Raw genomic sequence first — 24,329 nt, 5'->3', positions numbered from 1 at the left:
TTCAGTTCTCTTTGGTTAGGTTTATTCCTAGGTATTTTATGGTTTTTTGGTGCAATTGTATATGAGATTGATTCCTTGATTTCTCTTTCTCATGCTTCATTATTGGTGTATAGAAATGCAACTGATTTCTGGGCATTGATTTTATATCCTAAGACTTTACTGAATTCATGAATCCGTTCTAGCAGTTTTTTGGTGGAATATTTTGGGTTTTCTACATAGAGTATTATGTCATCTGCAAATAGTGAAAATTTGACTTCCTCCTTGCCAATTTGGCTGCCTTTTACTTCTTTGTGTTGCCTGACTGTTGAGGCTAGGACTTCCAACACTATGTTAAATAACAGTGGTGAGAATGGACATCCTTGTCATATTCCTGACCTTAGGGGGAAAGCTGTCAGTTTTTCCCCATTGAGGATGATTATCAGCGGTTGGTCTTTTGTATATAGCTTTTATGATCTTGAGGTATGATCTTTCTATCCCTACTTTATTGAGGGTTTTTATCAAGAAAGGATGTTGTATTTTGTCAAATGCTTTCTCTGCATCTATTGAGAGGATCACATGGTTATTATTCTTTCTTTTATTAATATGATGCATCACATTGATTGATTTGTGCATATTGAACCAGCCCTGCATCCCAGGTATAAATCCCACTTGATCATGATGAATAACTCTTTTAATGTATTGTTGGATCCAGTTGACTAGTATCTTGTTGAGGATTTTTGCATCCATGTTCATCAGGGAAATTGGTCTGTAATTCTTTTTAGTGAGGTCTGTTTGGTTTTGGAATCAAGGTAATGCTGGCCTTGTAGAATGAGTATGGAAGCTTTCCTTTCATTACTATTTTTTGGAACTGCTTCAAAAGAATAAGTGTTATCTCTTCTTTAAATATTTGGTAGCATTCCCCTGGGAAACCATCCAGGCCTGGACTCTTGTTTTGGGGGAGATTTTTTATTATTAATTCAATTTCTCTACTGGTTATGGGTCTGTTCAAGTTTTCTATTTCTTCCTGTTTCAGGTTTGGTACCTTATACATTTCTAGGAATTTGTCCATTTCTTCCAGATTGCCCAATTTATTGGCATATAATTTCTCATATACTCTCCTATTATTGTTTGTATTTCTACAGTGTTAGTTGTGACCTCTTTCATTCATGATTTTATTTATTTGGGTCCTTTCCCTTTTTCTTTTTGATCAGTTTGGCTAGGGGGTTATCAATTTTGTTAATTCTGTCAAAGAACCAGCTCCTGGTTTCATTGATCTGCTCTGTGTTGTTGTTGTTGTTTTTTTAATTGCAATATCATTGATTTCTGCTCTAATCTTTATTATTTCCCGTCTTATGCTTGTTTGGGGCTTTATTTGCTCTTCTTTTTCCAGCTCTTTAAGGTGTAAGGTTAGGTTGTGTATCTGGGACCTTCCTTCCTTCTTCAGGAAGGCCTGGACTGCAATATACTTCCCTCTTATGAGTGCCTTTGCTGCATTCCAGAGATTTTAGGCTATTATCATTTTTGTGGCGTTTTAATTTCCTCTTTAATTTCTTGGTTAACCCATTCATTCTATAGTAGGATGTTCTTTAATCTCCAAGTATTCATGGTCTTTCCAAATTTTTTCTTGTGGTTGATTTCAAGTTTCATAGCATTGTGGTCTGAAAATATGCATGGTATGGTCTCGATCTTTTTGTACTTGTTGAGGGCTGATTTGTGTCCCAGTATGTGATCTATTCTGGAGAATTTTCCATCTGTACTCGAGAATAATGTGTATTCTGCTGTTTTAGGATAAAATGTTCTGAATATACCTGTGAAGTCCATCCAGTCCAGTGTGTCATTCAAAGCCATTGTTTCCTTGTTGATTTTCTGCTAAGATGATCTGTCCATTGCTGTATAGGAAGTGTCGAAGTTCCCTACTATTATGGTATTATTGTCAATGAGTTTCTTTATGTTTGTGATTAACTGATTTATATATTTGGGTGCTTTCAAACCGGGGGCATAAGTGTTTACAATTGTTAGCTCCTGTTGGTGGAGAGACCCCTTAATTATGATATAATGTCCTTATTCATCCTTTGTTACAGTCTTTATTTTACAATCTAGGTTGTCTGATATAAGTATGGCTACTCCAGCTTTCTTTTGGCAACCAATAGCATAATAGATGGTTGTCCATCCCTTGCTTTCAATCTGAAGGTGTCTTTAGGTCTAAAATGTCTCTTGTAAACAGCACATAGATGGATCTTGTTTCTTATTCATTCTGTTACCTTGTGTATTTTGATTGGAGCAGTTAGACCATTGACATTTAGAGTGAGTACTGAAATATATGAATCTATTGCCATCGTGTTGCCTGTAGAGTTGGAGTTTCTGGTGGTGTTCTCTGGTCCTGTCTTTGTTGCTTTTTGTCTTTTTTGTTTTGTTTCATGTTTTCTCTCTTCAGAGAGGCCCCCTTAAAATTTCTTGCAGGACTAGTTTAGTGGTCACACACTCCTTTAGTTTTCATTTGTCTGGGAAACTCATTATCTCTCCTTCTATTTTGAATGACAGCCTTGCTGGATAAAGACTTCTTGGCTGCATATTTTTTTTTTTGATTCAGCACATTGAATATATCCTGCCACTCCTTTCTGGCCTGTCAAGTTTCTGGGGATAGGTCCGCTGCAAACCTGATCTCTCTTCCTTATAGGTTAAGGAAGACTTAACCTATAGGAAGACTTTTTTTTCCCCTTGCTGCTTTCATAATTCTTTCCTTGTCTGTATATTTTGTGAAGTTGACTATGATATGCTTTGTTGGTGGTCTTTTTTTTGTTTGCTTTTAATCTAATGGGAATTCTCCGTGCTTCTTGGATTTTGATGTCTGTGTCTTTCCCCAATTAGCAACGTTTTCCAGTATAATTTGCTCACATAAAATTTCTACCCCCTTTTCACTTTCTTCATCTTCTGGGATTCCTATGATTCAGATGTAGTAAGACATTGAGTTCTCTAATTCTTGTAGCATGCTCTTTTGCTTTAGTTTCCCCTCTTTTTTTCTGCTTCATTGTTCTCCATAATTTTTGTCTTCTATATCGCTGATTCACTGCTCTGCTTCATCCATCCTTGCTGCCATGGCAACCATTCGAGATTGCATCTTGGTTATAGCATTTTTAATTTTGTCCTAGCTAGATTTTACTTCTTTCATCTCCGGAGAAAGGGATTCTATGGTTTTGTCAACCCCAGTTAGTATTCTTATTATCGTGGTTCTAAATTCTAGTTCAGACATCTTGCTTATATCTGTGTTGAGTAAGCCCCTGGCTGTCATTTCTTCCTGTTCTTTCTTTTGGGGTGAATTCCCTTGTTTTGTCATTTCAGAGGAAAAAAAGAATAAAATAAAGAATAAAAAATAAAAAATAAAAAAAATTAAGAACAACACCAAAAATCAAATAAAGGAATCTTGATCTTAGTGTGTTTGGTCTGGTCGTTGAAAGAAGCTTGATAGAATAGAGAAAAAAGGGAAGGAAGAGAAAAAAAGAAAAAGAAAAAATTTAAAAATTAAAGTATACAATAAAATAGAATAAAGTGAAATAGAATAAAAGACTTTACAAAATAAAACATAGTAAAAAGAATTTTAAAAAGGAAAATAAAAATTAAAATATTCTCTTTCTGTATCCAAGAAAAAGAAAAAAAGCAAAAAGAAAAAAAAATTTAAAGCAAAAAAAAAAGAAAAAGAATAGATGAACAGCAAACAGAATGAAACCCAAATGAAGTTACGTCCAATTTCCCCTAGAGTTCAAACTATGAAGTACTCTATAGTCCATACACTAAGCTGGTAGAGGGACTTGTGCTGGTCTATAAGGGATTGTGCTTGGAGGGTGCAGTTGGGTGGGGTGGGGTGTAACGACTCCTTTCTCCACTAGGTGATGCTGCTTAGCTTACTGGGGTGGATAGGTGTGGTACGCATGCCCATGCAGGTGTATGTGCATGCATGAGAGAGGTGAAAATGGCATCACCCAGCTTCCTAGTTTCTGGCACAGGAACTCTGCACTTTCATTGACCCACAATCAAGCACCCCTCCTTTGTCTCAGGCTTCTGTCCACTCCCTGCTTCTACACTGTCCAGGTCCCAGCTGTCAGCCTGCCAGGCAGCACCTCCCTCCCAAATTTTATCAAAGATGGGGCTATGTTTCCAAACCCCTCACTTCTGAGAACCCAGTGGTGTGGACCCACTCTGACCCTCTGGGGAGGGTCTTGCTGAGCAATGGCCTGGTACCAGCTTGCCCCAGGGAAAATTTATGCAATTTCCCTGCAGCAGAAGTTCAGAGATTATGGCAAATCCCAAAATACAGCTAGCTGGCACTAGATTTCACTACACTCTGGAAACTTTGTTCCAATACCAACAAATGTGGCTGTTCTCCAGGGTCCCCTGGGGCCTTTGCCTGTGGGGAGGCCGTATGGCCTCTACCAAATGCCCTCCAAGAAGCGGAACCGCTTCTCCTCATGTGGCCCACAAAACCCTTGGACCTGCTGCACTCCTGTCCCCACCCCCCTTCCTCTTTCCCTCTCCACAAAAACAGATCCCTACCCTCTGTGACTTCTCTCTCCCAGTTCACCTCTCTGCACTACATACCTGCCGAGTTCTGTGGCTCAAGTTATGCAGACTGTTGTGTTCTGCTATGCTGCCTCTTTAAAGGTGGAGACTCAGTTTCCTATCACCCTCCCCTCTCCCAGAGCTGAGTCACTGCTTTTTAAGCACTGTTAAGCCCCACTGATTACAAAAACTGGTGATATTAATCCCCTCTGGTTTTCAAAGCCAAATGTTATAGGGATTCATCTTCCCAGTGCAAGTCCCCCAAGCCTGGAGTGCCTGGTGTGGAGTCTGGTCTTCTCCCTCCCCCACTGTGGGTCGTTGGGCAAGTCAGTTTTGTTCCTAACTGCATCTCTGCCCTTCCTAGCATTTTTTATTTGGCTCTTCTCTGTGTTTAGCTGTGTAGAGTCTGTTCTGCCAGTCTGGGTTCCTGAGTTATTTTCTCAGAATTTTCCTAGCATTTTTTATGTGGCCTTCTCTGTGTTTAGCTCTGTGGAGTCTGTTCCGCCAGTCTTTGGGTTTCTGAGCTTTTTTCACTGATGTGGGTGTTATCTGGGTGTACTTGTGGGAGGAGGTGAGCTTAGAGTCCTCCTACTCTGCCATCCTCTCTGGAAGTTCTATTAGCTTTTATTCTTTAAAAAGAAACTTTTCATAAATTAATTGAATCCCTTAAGGCACAGAAAATTACAAAAACAGAATAAAATTCTTTAATCCTCTCTTTATTTACCAGTTTCCATTAGTATTAGTAACAAAAAACACATATATACACATACATATATATACATATATAATATACAATAACTACATGCATATTTAATATACATGTATATAGTAACTATATTAAATAGAATAAACCAAAAAAAAACTAATATAGTTTTGTTACCAATATAGGGAAAGAGGAACAGGATGAGGGAACCGGAATAGAAGCTAGAATTTCTGAGTTTAACCTAATTTGTAGATTTGACATGTAACCACATATTTATTTCACATTTTTATGAAAGTAAATTATTAAAAAAAATCCTAAAAACAAAAGCAAAACCATACTGAAAGACATTTCAAATGTCTCTTTAAAAAAAACACAATTTGTAGGTGTATTTCTAATAGTATATACTCTACAAAAACCTCTTTAAAAAATTTTTAAATGTTACAGTAATCGTATTGTTGATGGTAGTCTTGGTGTTATTATTCTGAGACAGTTGCAAATGTTACATAGGACAAAGCAATGGTCATTATTTTGGTGCACTTGGGGATGAGCATTTTCACTGTGGGAGAAAGCCTATATACACGTAAGATAAAGAGGTTAAATAAAAACCCAAAATACTGAATTTAAATTAAAATGTCCACACAAGTTCATGATGTATGTCAACATATTTACTTTTTATTTTTATTTACACTTATATTTATTTCCTACCACTGTCCACTGAAATACCTCGAAACAATAACTAATCTGAAAGCCACGGACACTATTAGTGCCAAGTTGTGCTCTCCTTTCCCACTAAAAGGAATCAGGTGTGAAGGGCACCTGGGTGGCTGTTGGTTAAGCATCTAACTCTTGATTTTGGCTTAGGTCATGATCTCACTGTTCATGGGATGAGCCCCACGTCAGGCTCTGCACTGATAGTGCAGAGCCTGCTTGGGATTCTGTCTCTCCCTCTCTCTCTGCCTCTCCCACGCTTGCACACATGCATTCTCCCTCTCTTTCTCTCAAAATAAATAAATAAACTTTATTTATTTATTTATTTTTTATTTATTTAAAAAATAAAAATAAAAATAAAAGGAATCAGGTGCCATTGTAGGTGTGGGGCTTTCTTCACATAACAATACATGCTATAAAGAGATATATTTTTCATTCCTTTTTAGGGCCACAGATTAGTGTATTATGGGGCCCTATCCTGGTTTACTCAGGTTACCTTTTGATGAAAATTTGGTTCCTTCTAGATCTGTGCTATCATAAACTGTGCCACAATAATAGACTCACTTTTTTATTGTTATATATTTTTGTACTGCTTTATGTTCATGTATTATCTGTCCAACTTTCTTTAAAAAGTTATGACAAAAAAAAAGATGACTTTAGCAACAATCTGAACAAAACTGAGTGGGAGACCCAGGATAAGAAAGGAAGCAGGGACTGCAGGTAAGAGGGACCTACAGCTATCCAGGTGTGAATACAGTAAACCAGAGTGAGAACCATGGAATTGACATCAGAGAGAGGCCAGACCTGACAGGCATTCAGAAATAGGACACCAGAAACTTGAGGACTGGTGAGATGTGGGGCCTAAGAGAGGAGATCTCTAAGCCAGACTCTTATCTGTGGAAAGCTGATGATCACCAGCAGACAAGCATGGAAAATCTGAAGGAAAAGATGTGAATTCATTTTGCACATTTTACATGTGAAAGGCCTCTGGCACAGCAAGTAAAAATGTTGAGTTACCAGAAATGGATAAAACTGAGGACTTGAGAGTCTTTAGTATACATGGGCAATAGCCAAATACATGAGACTAGATGAGTTTGAACCAGAATTCTGAGTAAAACTGTATTTACATATAGCATATATTGGCATATGGCATGTAAGTGTCTGTGGTTGCATGTGCATACATTTATTTATTTTGGACATTTTCAAACATATACAAAAGTGGAGATAAAATGCATTACTAATACCTCTTACTCAGTTTCAGTAATTACTAATAACTTACCATTCTTATTTCATCTACCATGTATTTTTTAAGTATTTTAAACCATATTACAAAATTCATAATTTCACCTGTAAACACTATATTTTGTATCTCTAATAGATAAGGTTCATTTCTGTTATTCTTATAACCAAAAATTCACTGTTCCACCTAATGTTATTGTATTCATTTGCTGGTCTGCCATTATAAAATACCACAGATTTATGTGTTCACATCCCTGGTGTCTCTTTATGTGTCCCCACCTCTTTTTACAAGGGTATGAGTCATATTGGATTAGGGCCCACCTTAACAGCCTCATTTAACTTAATCACCTCTTTAAAGGCTCTATTCCCAACTGTAGTCACATTCTGAGGTACTAGGGATTAGAGCTTCAGTATATGAATGGGGAGAGGGGAGGCACAAAATTCAGCCTATATCAGTTAACAGTAATTCCTTAATATCAACATGGCAAGTTCACAGTCCATTTTCCTACAGTGGTTACCATATCATGTACTGGGTGGATTGTAGTATCACGGTGTTACTTAACATGTTACTCTGTGCCTCTTTTTTCAAGTAAACTGGTAGACCTGTAGGCTTCATTAGATTCAGATTCAATTTCTGATTTTGTGAAAATGTATCATAAATAGTAACAATATGAAACATGTCATATGACAAAGCACAGAATATTTGATCATCTCACTATGGTACTGTTAAGGTTGATCAAGTGTTGGCAGCCTGATCCATTTTTTATAAAGTTCTCTTTCAACATTCTACCTAATGGTTATTTGGCAATCATGAGTTATTATTTCCTCTGCCAGCCCAGTCTACTAATAGGCCCATCAAAGGCATTCTTCCTTTCTTTAACACATTTTTTGGTCTCTAGCATTTATTTTTGGTTAAGACTTTCGTCTCCATGCTCACACTGCCCATCTTTTCTTGCATTCTGTCTCCTTTATCCATTAAAGCCTTCAGAAAATTACTCTTGGTTTTAAATTCCCAGTCTGATCATTCCAATATCCATGCCATGTCTGGTTCTGATGCTTGCTCTGTCTCTTCAAACTATATTTTTTGCCTTTTAAAATGTCTTGTAATTTTTTTTTTGATAGCTGGACATGATGCACTATGTAAAAGGAACTGCTGTAAATAGGCCTTTAGTAATATAATGGTGAGGCTTAGGGGAGGGAAGCATTCTACAGTCCCATGAGTAGGCCTCAGTCTTTCAGTGAGCCTATGCCTCTGAACTATGAACCTCACAAGTGCTTCTCTGCCTCCTCCCCATTCCTCCCACATATGGGACAGGATGGCTAGAGTGGGCTAGAGTTGAGTATTTCCTTTCCACCAGGTGATTTAGGCTCTGATAAAACCCCTAATCTGACTAACAGGTTTCCTCTGAGGGCAAACCTTACTAAGAATACAGTTCTTTTTTTTTTTTTTTTAATGGTTCTTCTTCCTCTTCTCCTGCATGAATCATAAGATTTTTCTCTGATATTTACTGTGAGATCCTGGTAGAATTCTTGGAGGTATAAACTTCTAAGTGTGGGGGCTGCCTCATGACTGGGTCCCCCTGGAGATTTTAACTCTCAACGTTGTCGACACTGAACCTCCAGCAATTCATTGCAGTTCAGTTTCCCTACCCAGCACTGATTCTCACAGAGGCTGCTGCTCCAATAAGTTGTGAATCTGTAGTCATCTGTCAGTTTCTAATTTGGGGGCAGTGTGTGCCCTGTGACTTCACTTCTCTTGCAGATCTAAGAAGAGCTGTTGATTTTTCAGTTTGTTCATCTTTTTGCTTATTATTAAGATGGAGTATCAACTTCTGAGCTCCTTATATGTGGAACTGGACCTATTATTTCCTAGAAGCATTATTTTCTTATGGGTTGCAAAACAGCGATAACTCTATCATTCCTCCTTCACTTATTCATTGGATGTTTTCTATTAGTTTTTCTTCATCAGCAATTTGGTTACTCTGAATTTCAGTTTGTGTAGGAAAGCAGGGTAATTATTTTTTTAACCTTTATTTACTAATTTCAGAATAATGAATTGGTGTCCTAGCATTCCTCAATGTGACTAGTGAGGTTTTTTTTTTCTTAAGAAATATTAAGAATTCATGTAGCAATATCAAGAACTTTTGGGGTGGCTCAGTCAGTTAATCAGCCAAACCTTGGTTTTGGCTCAGTTCCTAATCTCATCGTTCATGAGTTCAAGCCTCACATTGGGCTCTGCACTGTCAGCAAGGAGCTTGCTTGGGATTCTCGATCTCTCTCTCTCTCTCTCTCTCTGCCCCTCCCCTGCTCATTCATACTCTCTCTCTCTCTCTCTCAAAATAAATAAATAAACATTAAAAAAAAGAAAAAAGAATTCATGTACTCTTAACATATTTAATATGCTTCAATCCATCGCAGTAAAAACCTTTTAATTATCCTTGGTGCTGCAAGTATTATTTCTTTTGCCAGTAGGAGCCATTTCAAGCTGGACACTATATAATTGCTTACAGAAACACACACAAACACACATGTGCACATGAAAAGCCAAAGGATTCAGAATATACATGCCTTCTCCTTCTCTCCAAGACCCCAGCTAATTTCCCAATTAGTGGACATGTGTTACATCCACTCACAATTCCACTGGCCAAAGTAAGTCATATGGCAAAATGCAAAGTCACTAGGGTGGGGAAGTATACTCTACCCAAACTTAAGCCATGAGAAAAGTGAATTTTTTTTATTTAAAAAAATTATGAACTAATAAAACTATCAAACTGGGCGTGACGGTTGGTTTTATGTGTCAACTTTGCTAGGCCACAGTACCCACCTATCTAATCAAACAGTAACCCAGGTGTACTGTGAAGGTATTTTGTAGATGTGTTTTTCATCTACAATTGATTGATTCTAAGTAAAGGAGATTATTCTTGATGATATGGGCCTTTTTCAATCAAGTTTGATTATACACGAAGGCCTTTACAGCAAAAACTGAGGTTTCTTGGAAAAGAACAAATTCTGTCTCAAGATTACAGCATCAACTCCTGCCTGAGTTTTCAGCTTACCAGTCTGCCCTATTTCAGACTTGCCAGCTTCCACAATTGCATGAGCCAATTCCTTAAAATGAAAGAATGACTCTAGCCAAAGCAATTAGGCAACAGAAAGAATTAAAAGGCATCCAAGTTGTGAAGAAGAAATAAAACTATCGCAATTAACAGATGCTATAATACTATATATATAGAAACCCTAAAGAACACACACACACACACACACACACACACAACTATTAGACCTAATAAACAAATTTGGCAAATTTGCAGAGTACAAGATCAGCACTCAAAAAACTTTTTGTTGTGTTCTTTTTTAATACACCAACAATGAATAATCCAAAAAGTAAATTAAGTAATAATTGCATTTATAATATCATCTGCTATGGAGTGAATCATGCCCGCCCCCCCCCCCCCCCCCCCCCCCCCCCCCCGTCAATTCCATATGTTGAAGCCCTAATCCCCAATGTGATTGTTTTTTGGAGATAAGGCCTATAAAGAGGTAATTTAAGGTTAAATGACATCATAAGGGTGAGGCCCTGATCTGATAGATTAGTAGCTTTATAAGAACAGACACAAGAGTATACTCTGTCTCCCTTTCCTTCTCTCCCTTCCCACTATGGAAGGGCAAAGTGAGAAGGGAGCTGTCTACAAGCCCAAAAGAAAACTCTCACCAGAAACCACATTGGCCAGAACCTTGATCTTGGATTCCCAGTGTCTAGAACTGTAAGAAAGTAATTTCTATTGTTTAAGGCACTTGGTGTGTGGTATTTTGTTACAGCAACCTAAGCAGACTAAGACAGCATTCAAAAAGATGAAATATCTAGGGATAAATTAGAAAAGTGAAAAGTTTGTGTACTAAAACTCACAAAACATTGATGAAAAACAATTAAAGAAGACCTAAATAAATGGAAAGACATCATGCTCATGGATTGGATTAACACACCAACACTTATTAAAGTGATCTACCAATTCAATACAATCCCTTTGGTATTTTTGCAAAAATGGAAAAGCTAACCCTCAAATTCATATTAAGTTGCAGGATAGCCAAAATAATATTAGAGAGGGGCCCCTGAGTGACTCAGTCAGTTAAGCAGCTGACATCAGCTCAGGTCATGATCTTGCAGTCTGTGAGTTCAAGCCTCATGTTGGGCTCTGTGCTGACAGCACAGAGCCTGGAACCTGCTTGGGATTCTGTGTCTCCCTCTCTCTCTGCCCCTCCCCTGCTTGCACTCTGTCTCTCTCTGTCTCTCAAAAATAATAAACATTACAAACGTTTTTTAAATAAAAAAACTATTTTTTAAATAAAAAATAATATTAGAGGGGCGCCTGGGTGGCGCAGTCGGTTAAGCGTCCGACTTCAGCCAGGTCACGATCTCGCGGTCCGTGAGTTCGAGCCCCGCGTCAGGCTCTGGGCTGATGGCTCGGAGCCTGGAGCCTGTTTCCGATTCTGTGTCTCCCTCTCTCTCTGCCCCTCCCCCGTTCATGCTCTGTCTCTCTCTGTCCCAAAAATAAATAAAAAACGTTGAAAAAAAAAAAAAAATAATATTAGAGAAGAACAAAACTGGAGGACTTACACGTCCCAATTTCAAAACTTACTACAAAGCTACTGTAATCAAAACAGTGTGGTACAGGTTTCTTCCTACTATCCAAAAATGAGTTCCTATGAAACCTTTCATAAACAGAAATGGTAAGGAGTGAAGAAGCAATTACCATAAATTTAGATGGAAAATATTTTTGAACACTCCCAGGCCCCAAAAATAATTTGTAGTAGGCTTTTCTGATACTTTAAAATACATCTTGCTAATGGATGCACAACATACATCAAGATTAAGCACAGATGCTCACAGGTACAGTTCAAAGCTATGATGGCTTGGTGCTGAGATGTAGTTCCCAGGGAAAGAGCTTGGCTGTGCCTCTCTTATGGCTAAGGGTGCACGCTGCCTCTGTAAAGACTCACTGCAAAACAAATGCTGAACGGTAGTGTCTCTTTTTACCTTTGGTCATAAAAGCGAAAATCCTTTTCAGATTTCTTTCAGTTAGCAAAAGTAGGTAGTAATGTAGGTCTTTTGTAAAAGCAAAGTGGTATAACACAAACTTTTAAAAAGCAGGGAATACCTATACTGACATAGGATAGACATATAGACCAATGGAATAGAATTAACAGTCTAGAAACAAACCCATACATGCATGGCAGATTGATTTTTTATAAGGAGGTCAAAACCAGTCATTGGGAGTAAGAATAATCTCTTCAACAAATGGTTCTGGGACAACATACAAAAGAATGGAACAAAAACCTGATTACACAACATGTACAAAAACTATCTGAATGTGAACCAATGACTTAAATACATGAGCTAAAAATCATAAAATTCTTATAGGAAATCCTACGGTTAAATACTACAAAATTAAAACTAAAATGGAGTCACTTATCATGGCAACAAAATGGTGTTGGGCAATGCAGGCACATTAAAAAATAAATAAAACTTAGCCTTACCTGACAAATTGCAGTAATTTATGGCTCTTCTCAGAAATCAGCACAGGATGCTAGACAATCCCCAATGCCAAGTCTGTTCATAACATCTTTGGACTTTCTTGTTTCTCCTCTCTCTCTTTTCAGTTACACTGATACAAATAAGAAAGAAGACCAAGCAACCAATCAACAGGAAAAGCCAAGTAACTTCCACATTTAACCCCATAAACACCTTTTAGTCTATGAGCAACTTGGAACTCATTATTCTTTTATCCTTGAGTTTCCCAGCTTACAGGTCAAAACAACTGCAATAAACTCATCCTTCTGCTTTATCCTGCAATAAACGCATCCTTCTGCTTCACTCAGTGTGCAGAGTTCGGTTTTTGACAATCCTTATGAACTTGGATTTGGTAATGGGTTTTTTTTTTTTAATTTTTTTTTTAATGTTTATTTTTATTTTTGAGAGAGACAGAGACAGAATGTGAGTGGGTTAGGGGCAGAGAGAGAGGGAGACACAGAATCCAAAGCAGGCTCCAGGCTCTGAGCCGTAAGCACAGAGCCCGACGTGGGGCTCAAACTCACGAGCTGTGAGATCATGACCTGAGCCAAAGTCGGACACTCAACCAACTGAGCCACCCAGGCACCACGGTAATGGGTTTTTAAGTATGATGTCAAAAGCACAAACCATAGTAGAAAAAATAGATAAACTAGGCTTTGTTCAAAAATTTAAGTTTGTGCATCAATGGGCATCAGGAAGACAGTGAAAAGACAACCTACAGAATGGGAGAAAATATTTGCAAATCATACATCTGATAAGGGTCTAGTATCCAGAATATAGATGAACTCATAACTTAAACAAAGACAACCCAATTAAAAGATAGGCAAAGGAGATGACACAATACTCTACGTGGAAAACCTGAAAGACTCCACCAAAAAGCTGCTAGAACTGATAACAGGAATTCAGCAGAGTTGCAGGATACAAAATCAATGTACAGATATCAGTTGCATTTCTACACACCAATAATGAAGCAACAGAAAGAGAAATCAAGAAATCGATCCTATTTACAATTGCATCAAGAACCATAAAATACCTGGGAATAAACCTAACCAAAGATGTAAAAGATCTGTATGCTGAAAACTATAGGAAATTTATGAAGGAAATTGAAGAAGACACAAAGAAATGGAAAAACATTCCATGCTCATGGATTGGAAGAATAAATATTGTTAAAATGTCAATACTACCCAAAACAATCTACACATTCAATGCAATCCCAATCAAAATTGCACCAGCATTCTTCTCAAAGCTGGAACAAACAATCCTAAAATTTGTATGGAACCACAAAAGACCTCGAATAACCAAAGTAAGTTTGAAAAATAAAAACCAAAGCAGAAGGCATCACAATCCCAGACTGTAGCCACTACTACAAAGCTGTAAACATCAAGACAGTATGGTATTGGCACAAAAACAGACACATAGACCAATAGAATAGAGAATTCAGAATTGGACCCACAAATGTATGGTCAGCTAATCTTTGACAAAGCAGGAAAGAGTACCCAATGGAAAAAAGACAGTCTCTTTAGCAAACAGTGCTGAGAGAACTGGGCAGCAACATGCAAAAAAAAATGAAACTAGACCACTTTCTTACACCATACACAAAAATAAACTCAAAATGGATGAGAAACCTAATTGTGAAAGAGGAAACCATCAAAACCCTAGAGGAGCAAGCAGGCAACAACCTCTTTGACCTCAGCCACAGCAATTTCTGACTTGACACATCTCCAAAGCAAGGGAATTAAAAGCAAAAATGAACTATTGGGATCTCATTAAGATAAAAAGCTTCTGCACTGCAAAGGAAACAATCAACCAAACTAAAAGGCAACCAACAGAATAGGAAAAGATATTTTCAAGTGACATATCGGATAAAGGGTTAGTATCCAAAAATCTATAAAGAACTTACCAAACTCAACACCTGAAAAACAAATAATCCAGTGAACAAATGGGCAGAAGACATGAATAGACACTTTTCCAAAGAAGACATCCAGATGGCCAACAGACACATGAAAAGATGCTCAACATCACTCATCATCAGGGAAATACAAATCAAAACCACGTTGAGATACCACCTCACACCTGTCAGAGTTGCTGAAATTAACAACTCAGGAAACAATAGACGTTGGCAGTGGAGAAACAGGAACCCTCTTGCACTGTTGGTGGGAATGCAAACTGGTGTAGCTGCTCTGGAAAACAGTATGGAGGTTCCTCAAAAAATTAAAATAGAACTACCCTACGACCCAGCAATAACACTACTAGGAATTTACCCAAAGGACACAAGAGTGCTGATGCACAGGGGCACATGTACCCCAATGTTTATAGCAGCACTTTCAACAATAGCCAAATTACAGAAAGGGCCTAAATGTCCATCAACTGATGAATAAAGATGTGGTTTATATATACAATGGAATACTACTTGGCAATGATAAAGAATGAAATATGGCCCTTTGTAGCAGCATGGATGGAACTGGAGGGTATTATGCTAAATGAAATAGGTCAGTCAGAGAAAGATATCATATGTTTTCACTCATATGTGGAACTTGAGAAACTTAACAGAAACCATAGGGGAAAGGAAGGGGAAAAATATAGTTATTAACAGAGAGGGAGAACCATAAATTCAGAGAACAAACTGAGGATTGATGGGTGGGGAGCAGGGGAGAGGGGAAAACGAGTGATGAGTATTGAGGAGGGCACGTTTTGGGATGAGCACTGGGTGTTGTATTTAAGCGATGAATCATGGGAATCTACCCCCCAAACCAAGAGCACACTGTGTACAGTGTATGTTAGCCAACTTGATAATAAATTATATTGAAAAAAAAAAAAAAAGAGGCAAAGGACTTGAATAAAGTAACAAATAAAAAAATAACTTGAATAAAAAAAAATAACTTGAATAATATCTTCTCCAAAGATATATAAATGGACAAAAGGGCATGAAAAGATGTGCAACACCACTATCCTTAGGAAAATGCAAATCAAAACCACAATGAGATACTATTTCATACCTAGTAGGATGGCTATAATGTAAAAAAAGAAGAAGAAAAAGAAGAAGGAAGAGGAGGAGGGGAAGGAGAAATGTTGGTGAGGATGTGGAGAAACTGGAACCACCACACATTGTTAGTACATAAAATGTCTCTGCCACTGTGGAAAATGGTTTATCAACTCCTCAAATATTTAAGGATAAGATCACCATATGACCCAGAAATTCCACTCCTAGTATTTGGCAAAAACTCTCTCCATGATTTTAGTCTGCCTTGTGGGACATGTATCAACCAGTTGTAGCAAGAATCCTAAATCAGATTACAAAGAACTCCCACCTAGATATCTGATCACCTTTAATATCTGATCAAACTCTCAATCTCCACCCTTGGTGTCTGATCACTCTGATGTGCCTTCAGCCAGAACCCTGTCAAGTCAACTTAGCCAGAATTCCTCCAATCCCTGATATTTCTTACTAAGAAATTTCCATCCAAAAAAAAAAAAAAAAAAAAATAGAGGGAGAGAAAGAGGCAAAAAAAAAAAAAAAAAAAAAAAAAATCCACCCACTGCCCTCCAACTCTGCTCCTTGGCTATAAATCCCTACTTGTTCATGCTCTATTTGGAATTGAGCTCAGTTCTATACTGAGGTCTCTTTCCCTCTTTTGCAAGAGTTCCTGATTAAAATCTCTTTTTAATACTTGAACTATGTCAGGCCCTGTTTTCTGTAATAGTATATACCATCCTACACCCCCCCCCCCAATTGAAAACCAGCACTCAAATTATTCCACACAAATATCCATAGCAGCACTACACACAATAGCCCAAAGGTGTAAATAACCCAAATGGTAACCAATGGAGGAATGCATACAATTGTGGTATTTACATACAATGGAACAGAATATAAACCATAAAAAGGAATGAAATACTGATACTGATACTTGCTACAAGGTGCGTGGACCTGGAAAACATTATACTAAGTGAAAGACACAAAAAAGGTCACACACTCCATTTATGTGAAATATCCGTATTAGGTAAATACACCAAGTAATTATTGTCTGCTAAAGTCTAAGAGAGGGAAAAATGGAAAGTCCTTAACAGGGGTGATGAAAATGTTTTGGAATTAAGAGTTGTTGGTTGCACATCGTGAACGTAACAAATGCTACTGAATTATACTCTTAAAATGTTTCATTTTATATTCTGTGAATTTCACCTCAATAATAACAATAAAGTTTATAACCAAAAAATCAAAGTTGTTTAAAGGTACAGAACTGCAATCAGACATTGCAATATATCCTGGTTATTCCATTTCTGAATTGTTAGAACTCCCCAGTGAGGTTACTTTTGTCTGTTTTTCGGAATTTTTTAAACATTATATTCATTGGCATTTTACAATACACTATCGAGGGCTGAATGGCTTGGACTAGTAACTGTAGGAATGGTGACATTTCCTTCCATTTGCATGGGTTGGGCAATAAAAGCTCAGGGCAAGTTTCCTCGTTCTAGAAATTCAAAAAGGCACCCTACCCACCAAATAGCCACATCCTATCCCGCATTTTACAGTACTGGAAGATGGGCCAGCGAAGGAGAATATGGACCCCCACGAACCTTGTAGGGACCAACCCTGGCGACAGCACCCCCGGGCTCCGCGAGCCTCCTGGGTGCCACCGAGCCGTCCCAGCTCCACCTCTTCCGCCCGCGGTTTACAGGCTCGCTCCGCCCTGCGCGCCAGTCGGAAGTGCGGACGCCGGAACCACCCTTCAGCTGAGCTGCGGCGCGCCCGTGAGGTACGTGCGGAGCGAGCCTGCAGCCTCCAGCGCGGGGCCCGTTCCCGCATGCCGCGTTCCGGCAAAGTCAGCGGCGCCGTCATGACGCCCAGCGCGCCCGCATCCCGCACAGGTGGGCGGTGGCGGGTGGGAGAGGCGTGACCGCTGCGGACGGTTAGGCACGCGAGATCTTGGCCGGGGTCAGAGGTGAGTGAGCGGTTTCCCGAGTGGCTTTTCGCGGCTTTCCAGACCCCGGATCCCGCAGGAGGAGGACGGTGTTCCCGTAGGCGGGGCGGGCTGAGCTGAGCACCACCCGCCCCCCCCGGCCCTGCACCCTCCAGGTAGTCGCCTCAGTTGCCTCTCGAAGTGCTAACAAGCAACGCTTTTCGTTGTAGTTTTCATTTTTGGATTCCAGGTGTAGGTATTTCCGGAAATTCCCGAGAATTTCGCGTGGCGCTTCTGGGGATTGGGGGGAGGGTTTCTTGGTGTCCATATTGAATAAAGGCTGGTCGCCTGGCTGTTGAGTTGCGGCGTTATACTGCTAAACCCTAAGTTGTTGGAAAGAAAACAGTTCGAACAGTTGAAGAGTCAGATCGATCAGGAAAAGCGATGGAACCGATTGCGAGTTTTACAGTTGGATTAATTGCTGGTTGTCGCATTGGTTACCGGGAGTTCAGAATTTAACTTAATAGCCAACTGCTCCTGGAAACCATCTCTTGTAACCTTCGCTTGAAGGAGGGGCTGCGTTTTCCTAAGTACAATACATTAAAGTCCCGGGTAGGAAAATAGAAAGTGATTAACAGAATTTTCGGGGTTAGATTGGGTGCAGTGTACTCCGTGTACATGTTGAGAACCATGAAGTAAAGTTAGATCAAAATTAAGGAAAAATATGTATATTAGTCTGAGCAGAATTGAGTCTTTTTTTTTTTTTTTTTTTTTTTTTTTAGTGTTTTGTTTTTAAAAACCTAAAAATGGGTGCTGGATTGAATAGCCTGAAGGTCGTAAGCTTTACTAGAAAGAATCTAAGAGTAAAAATTGAGAGAGGTGTGAACTGAATTTGTCTGTGTGTGATCTTGGGAAAGTCGTTAGTTTTGAGTGCCTTATCCTGTAAAATGGAGATGATAATTTCAGTGGTTTTCTCACAGTGTCTGGCAAATCCGTATACAATCATAATGTTTGGTTTGTAAGTTGTACACGTAGTTAATGGTTTTTATCTATAAAACTTAAATAAAGTTTGCTAAGCCTCGTCTTCCCATCCTCCCTCCCCCAATTTTCGTGGAAGAATATCTGATTTGAAAATCACTGCATTTTGCCTCTACCTGGTATGCCTTCGTCTTTAGATTCATTGGTCAGAAAGTTTTCACCTTAACTTAAATTCATATTCAATCTCACAGCTATTGCAAGGTAGGATTAATGTCTTACTTTTTAAGATACTACTCCTGGAACTTGTATGATGCCTGTCACTTGTTTTTGTTTGTTTCTTGAACCCAGACTGGCAAAACCTAAGCTTTGGGTTCACCAGAAACCAAAATCATTTTACAGTGGAAAAACACTGTTTTTGGTCACTTGAAGATGTGCTTTTTAGCTTAGTGTTATGTAGACAGACAAGTTAGAGGGTGTTAGATATAGAATTAGACTTTGAATTGCCTGGAGAGTTTCAAAAATGCTGGTCCCAGTAAATATTGGGGTGCCTGGGTGTTTTAGTTGGTTGAGTGTATGACTCTTGATTTCTGCTCAGGTCAGGATCCCCGGGTCTTGGGACCAAGCTCTGCCTTAGGCTCTGCACTGAGTGATGAGCCTGCTTACGATATTCCCCCCCCCCCCCAATCTCTCTCTCTCTCTCTCACTCACTCTCACTCACTCAATCTCAATACATAAATAAATGCTGATCCCTGGTTCCTACTCCAGACCAATTAATCAGAATCTCTGGAAGATATGACATGGGTATACCACTTTTTAAAACTCCCCAAGTTATTATGTTGTGCAGCTAGGATGAGAATCCATGTGTTAGAGGAATGAGATTCTTCAGCAGTGTATCCAGTTTGCTTGAGGAAGGAATGGATGGAGGAACTGGAGATGCATCTGGCATCTGGAATATGTAGCTTGGGACGTTTAGGGGAATATTTTTAGAGGACTTTTATCAGCAGGTATGATTTGTAAAGTGAACTGTACAGTGACCCATGGGAACAATGACAGCAACAGTGGTGATGGAGAGATTAATAAACATTCTTTTCTCTCCTGGATGTTAAGTATTTTGAAGAAAGCGAGTAATGATTTCAACTTGCAAACTTTTTTTGCCGTACCTAATAAAAACTGTACCTTTCAACAATTGAAAAGATTGTGGTATGTGATTTCTTTGCTGCTGATTATTTAAAAATGTACTCAAAAATTTATATTTTTCAAATGGTTTTCCTTGTTAATAATGAAATAATCTCATTGCTCATAATAGCTTTATGTTAATATGGGTTTCTTTTGCTTTTGATTTTTTAGTACTATAAGATTGATATTAAAGACATGGTTTTCACTCCTCTTCATCAACACACATAAGTTTACTCTTCATTTTGGACCCCTATTTTATACCACAATGGTAAGTTGTAGCTCATTATGTTTGTGGTTGTATTTTAGAATGTTCTCTTCCTTCATCTCCATAAAAATACTGTATTACGGGTACAGAAATACTTAATGTATGCCCAAGTTAACCTAACTGGTGAATTACTTAGCAATCACCTGCAAAATCTGTTTCAGAAAATAGGGGGCTTATCTCTCGATTCAGTGTTGAAATTATGCCCAACTTAAACTGATCAATTATCTGTCCTTATCTTTGTGAAGTATTAAAAAATACTTACCTTCTGGGCGCCTGGGTGGTTCAGTTGGTTGAGCGTCTGACTTCAGCTCAGGTCATGATCTCACGTCTCGTGAGTTCAAGCCCCGTGTCAAGGTCTGTGCTGACAGCTCAGAGCCCGGAGCCTGGTTCGGATTCTGTGTCTCCCTCTCTCTCTGCCTTTCCTCTGCTCACTCTGTCTCTCTCTCCTTCAAAAATAAACATTTAAAAAAAAAATGTTTTTTAAATAGTTACTTCTTTCTGCCATAGTCAAATCACTGCCAAGGAGGATGGGTATAAATACAATGGCTTTGGAGGACACAGGTTTCTCATATTTTAAAACTTCTCTTAATTTAGATTTTTTTCTTTTATTCAAAAACAAATGTAACCTGCTTACCGCAAATAACATTTTGAGCAGCATCCATGTTGGATTTTAATGGCACATTTCTGTTCACTGACTTACAGTCATTAAACATACTAGGGACTGGGCGTTTACCTTTTGCCATTAAAAAAAATAAAGACATGGAAAAAATTATTATGTTTTAAAGAATCAGCAGCATTTGACAATGAAAAAATAAACACTGACCACCGTGTTGAATAAACCTTTGAGAACAGTTCTCTTCTTTTCCAATCTTGTGTATCCACCACTGCCCTGTTACAGAAAAGTAGAGCTGCTGAGGCGCCTGAGTGGCTCAGTCAGTTGAGCATCTGAGACTTCGGCTCAGGTCGTGACCTCGTGGTTTGTGACCCTAGTTGGGCTCTGTGCTGACAGCTTGGAGCCTCCTTAAGATTCTGTGCCTCCCTCTCTCTCTGAAAAATAAACAAACATTAAAAAATTTAAAAAAAAAATAGTGGAGCTGTTACAATGAGATGCTGACCTTGACTTACATTTTGCATCCATATTAGCTATCAATTCCTTCTTAAATGTTGGGAGGAAGTAGTGAATAAATGATGTTTATGTTTGCATTTGCAGTTCTATCTCTCTAGAGCTTTTGAAGTTTTGATTTCAGAAGATGAGGTACTTACTTGAGAAGACTAACAATAGCCAGTTGTCCTCAAGTGTACATTTGATTGTGTTTATTATAATTTTTTATATAAATTTACTTTAAGGTTTTATGAGCAAAATAATTTAAAAACCTTATATATTTGTTCAGAGTACTCATCCAGGAAATGGTTTATACTCAAGAATCTCATCTTGAATCCTGGGAACCAATTTCATTATAAATCTCCTGCTCATAAGATTTTTTTCATAAATTGGTATAAATTTATTTTAACAACCTTTTGAAATGATGGCATATTTCAGATTTTTTTTACTTTTAAATTTAGGTGTTTAGTAATGCGTTTTGTTTTTTTTTTTTATTGCAGTAAAAACGCAAACTATTTTTGTAATCCTACGAATTCTCCATCCTTACGACTAGAGTGGCAGGGGCACTTAAACCTTTTCACAATTTCCAAAGGCTGGCAATATTTCTTTTTTCCATTGCATTCTTGGGATTTTGGTGGGTGCTAGTTTTACTACATGGAATTTGGTAGGTTGAATTATTGGAGTCTACAAAATAAAAAATTTAGGTCCTTGTATGTTAACAATGAAAGCTCTCTGACTCTTGATGGAATTAAAAATTAAAGAGGACTATCATTGTGAATGAAAAATACTGTAATCCTGTGTGGTAACCAAACCACAAAACTAGAAAGAGATATCATTGGTGTTAAGTTTTCTTATTTAAAACTTAATACTTTTTATTCTTAGATGTCCTTACAAAAGAAAGCTTTACAAATGAGGAAGTCAGAGACTCATCTTCTCTTGACTTGAAATCATGGTCTCTAAGAAATGGATGAAGGGTGGGAATCTACTATAAGATCTCAAACCCTATGTGCAGTAATAAAACTATTACTTCATTCTAGATACATTTTCTTTTACATTTTAGTATTGAGTTAATGATGAGTCTATAATTAATGACATCTTACAATTATAATTGGCTTTTCTTAATATTACCTGAAAGCCTGGCTGGCTGAGTCAGTTAAGCGTGTGACTCTTGATTTCAGCTCAGGTCATGATCTCAACAGTTCATCAAGCTCTGTGAGATCAAGCTCTGTGGCGAGCTTGGCACTGTGTGTGGAGCATGCTTAAGATTCATCTTAAGATCTCCCTCTCCCTCTGTTTCTCTATCAACTCACTTGCTGTCTCAAAAAAAATTTTTTTTTTTTACCTAGGTTACTGATAACATGCTTATAACTGATGGTATCTTAAAGTCATTGAAACATGGTAATGATAGCCATCATTTAATGCATTTCTAGTAGGCACTGACCTAGAAACTTTATATTATAGATTCTCTGCATTAAGATACTAGAAATTTCTATATTGGTGTTATGTACCAATATAATAGCTCCCCCAATTTTCAGGATTCCTAGCAGATTCACTTTAATTGCATGCTTGATAGCCATATATTTTCCTGAATGGTGCTCTTAGAGTGTTGTAGAAGTTAAAGTTCATAAAGTGGTAGTAGTTTCTCTGACTCTTGGCTCTGTAGCCAGAGAAAACCATTTTAGCATTTCTGATATAATTTGTTGTCCTAATCAGGTGCCCAAGACTGCCATGTTTTCTCTTTGTAACATATCTCTAACATAGAGTGGGGTGGGTAGAGGGTACAAAAATAGGAAAATATGTTAGATGTATTTTAGGAAATAAAACATACTTAAACACTTAACTAGAAATGTTATATGTATATTAAATTTTTTGTGAGAATAATATCAAATACACTATTTACTCTTTACAGCAACAAGCTTTAGAACTAGCTTTGGATCGTGCTGAGGTGAGGCATGACTAAGTTACATATGAAATAGTGTCGTCTTAATTTGTCTTAATTAACCAAACTCAGTTTTAAGAGATTTTTATATGTGGTTGTCAAATGAGTACGTTAACATTTTAGGACAAGTATGCATATAATTTTGCTATAAATTATAAAAATACTTTGTGATGATGTTTAGGTCGTCTGTTAGAATTCTCAGATAATGTTGTGGAATAAAAATTATTGAATAAAGACATAGGATTTCCAAAATTATGTTTTCCTGTTTTGATAAGTTTTCTAATTATTCAATTAATGAGGAAGATAATTCAAAATGTATAGATTTCTTGCACTTGGATACGCTGTGCATATTCTAAGTAACCATAAAACATATTGAGAATAATTTTGACCTGTGAAACCTCAGTTCTGAAACTATATAATTTTTTTTATATCATAGCAGTGAAATATTATGCTAAGTTTTAGTACAGTTTAAATTTCACTTGTTTGTAACATATATTTAGAAGTTAAGTAGTTTTTCTCCAAGGTATAATTTTAATATGAATCAGATTGAAGCGACTAAATAGTCTGTTCAGTCTTAACCTGTGTTTTAAGTATACTTAATATAGGTGTTCATGTGCTAATAAGCAAAAGGCAAACTGTTTTCATAAACTTTTCTTTTTTAGTATGTTATTGAAAGTGCCCGACAGAGACCTCCTAAAAGGAAATACCTGTCTAGTGGAAGGTATGAATATTTTATTATTGGTATTTTAGATTATTTAAAATACGATATCTACCATTTATTGCATTCCTACTAGGCACTGTGCTAGAAATGTTATAGGTACTTTACGTGTATTTGAAATTTCTGAGTTGATATTAGTTACTATATCCAGCTTACCTTATCCTCGGTTTGGGGGAAATTGGGGGGAAAAATTATGGGAAAATTCAAAATAACATCCATTTTATGATTAGAATATTCACATTTTGTTTCATTAAATTTTAGAAAATCTGTATTTCAAAAACTTTATGACTTATATATTGAAGAATGTGAAAAAGAGCCTGAGGTTAAGGTAAGTATAAATTTTTTATGTTTTTACGGCTTTTGAAATGTAGAGGAACAGGGACATTTGAAAGATTTACATTTGAAGCAGGTAATTTATATTTTTGTGAGAGAACTAACATCTTTCCTAGCCAGACTCTAGCCAGTTTTGCAGCTCACCCATAGCCTTGGCTAATCTGGCAC

At 37.7% G+C, this 24,329-nt stretch overlaps 1 protein-coding gene and 1 long non-coding RNA gene across 17 annotated transcripts in view; one reads left to right on the top strand and one right to left on the bottom strand.

The window, feature by feature from the left end:
- The window catches only part of LOC122198474, a 250,733-nt gene extending 233,319 nt beyond the window's left edge, over positions 1-17,414 (bottom strand). For both annotated transcript variants that reach the window (XR_006193013.1, XR_006193031.1), the window contains exons 1-2: positions 17,328-17,414; positions 12,719-12,846 (exon numbers count right to left, since the gene is read on the bottom strand). This is a non-coding gene — a long non-coding RNA (uncharacterized LOC122198474). The remainder of the gene's footprint in view (positions 1-12,718; positions 12,847-17,327) is intronic.
- A 42-nt stretch (positions 17,415-17,456) lies between these two features.
- The window catches only part of SUPT20H (SPT20 homolog, SAGA complex component), a 43,624-nt gene continuing 36,751 nt past the window's right edge, over positions 17,457-24,329 (top strand). The window contains exons 1-5 of one of the 15 annotated variants that reach the window (XM_042955565.1): positions 17,457-17,506; positions 19,976-20,072; positions 23,081-23,116; positions 23,773-23,831; positions 24,090-24,156. In XM_042955565.1, coding sequence (XP_042811499.1) covers positions 20,070-20,072; positions 23,081-23,116; positions 23,773-23,831; positions 24,090-24,156 — 165 coding nt within the window. In that variant the 5' untranslated portion in view covers positions 17,457-17,506; positions 19,976-20,069. The other 14 variants (XM_042955365.1, XM_042955427.1, XM_042955496.1 and 11 more) reach the window with 14 other exon arrangements.

The sequence above is a fragment of the Panthera leo genome, chromosome A1, assembly GCF_018350215.1.
Source record: "Panthera leo isolate Ple1 chromosome A1, P.leo_Ple1_pat1.1, whole genome shotgun sequence".
NCBI classification, from domain to species: domain Eukaryota; kingdom Metazoa; phylum Chordata; class Mammalia; order Carnivora; family Felidae; genus Panthera; species Panthera leo.
This window is presented reverse-complemented; position numbering and strand designations above follow the sequence as displayed.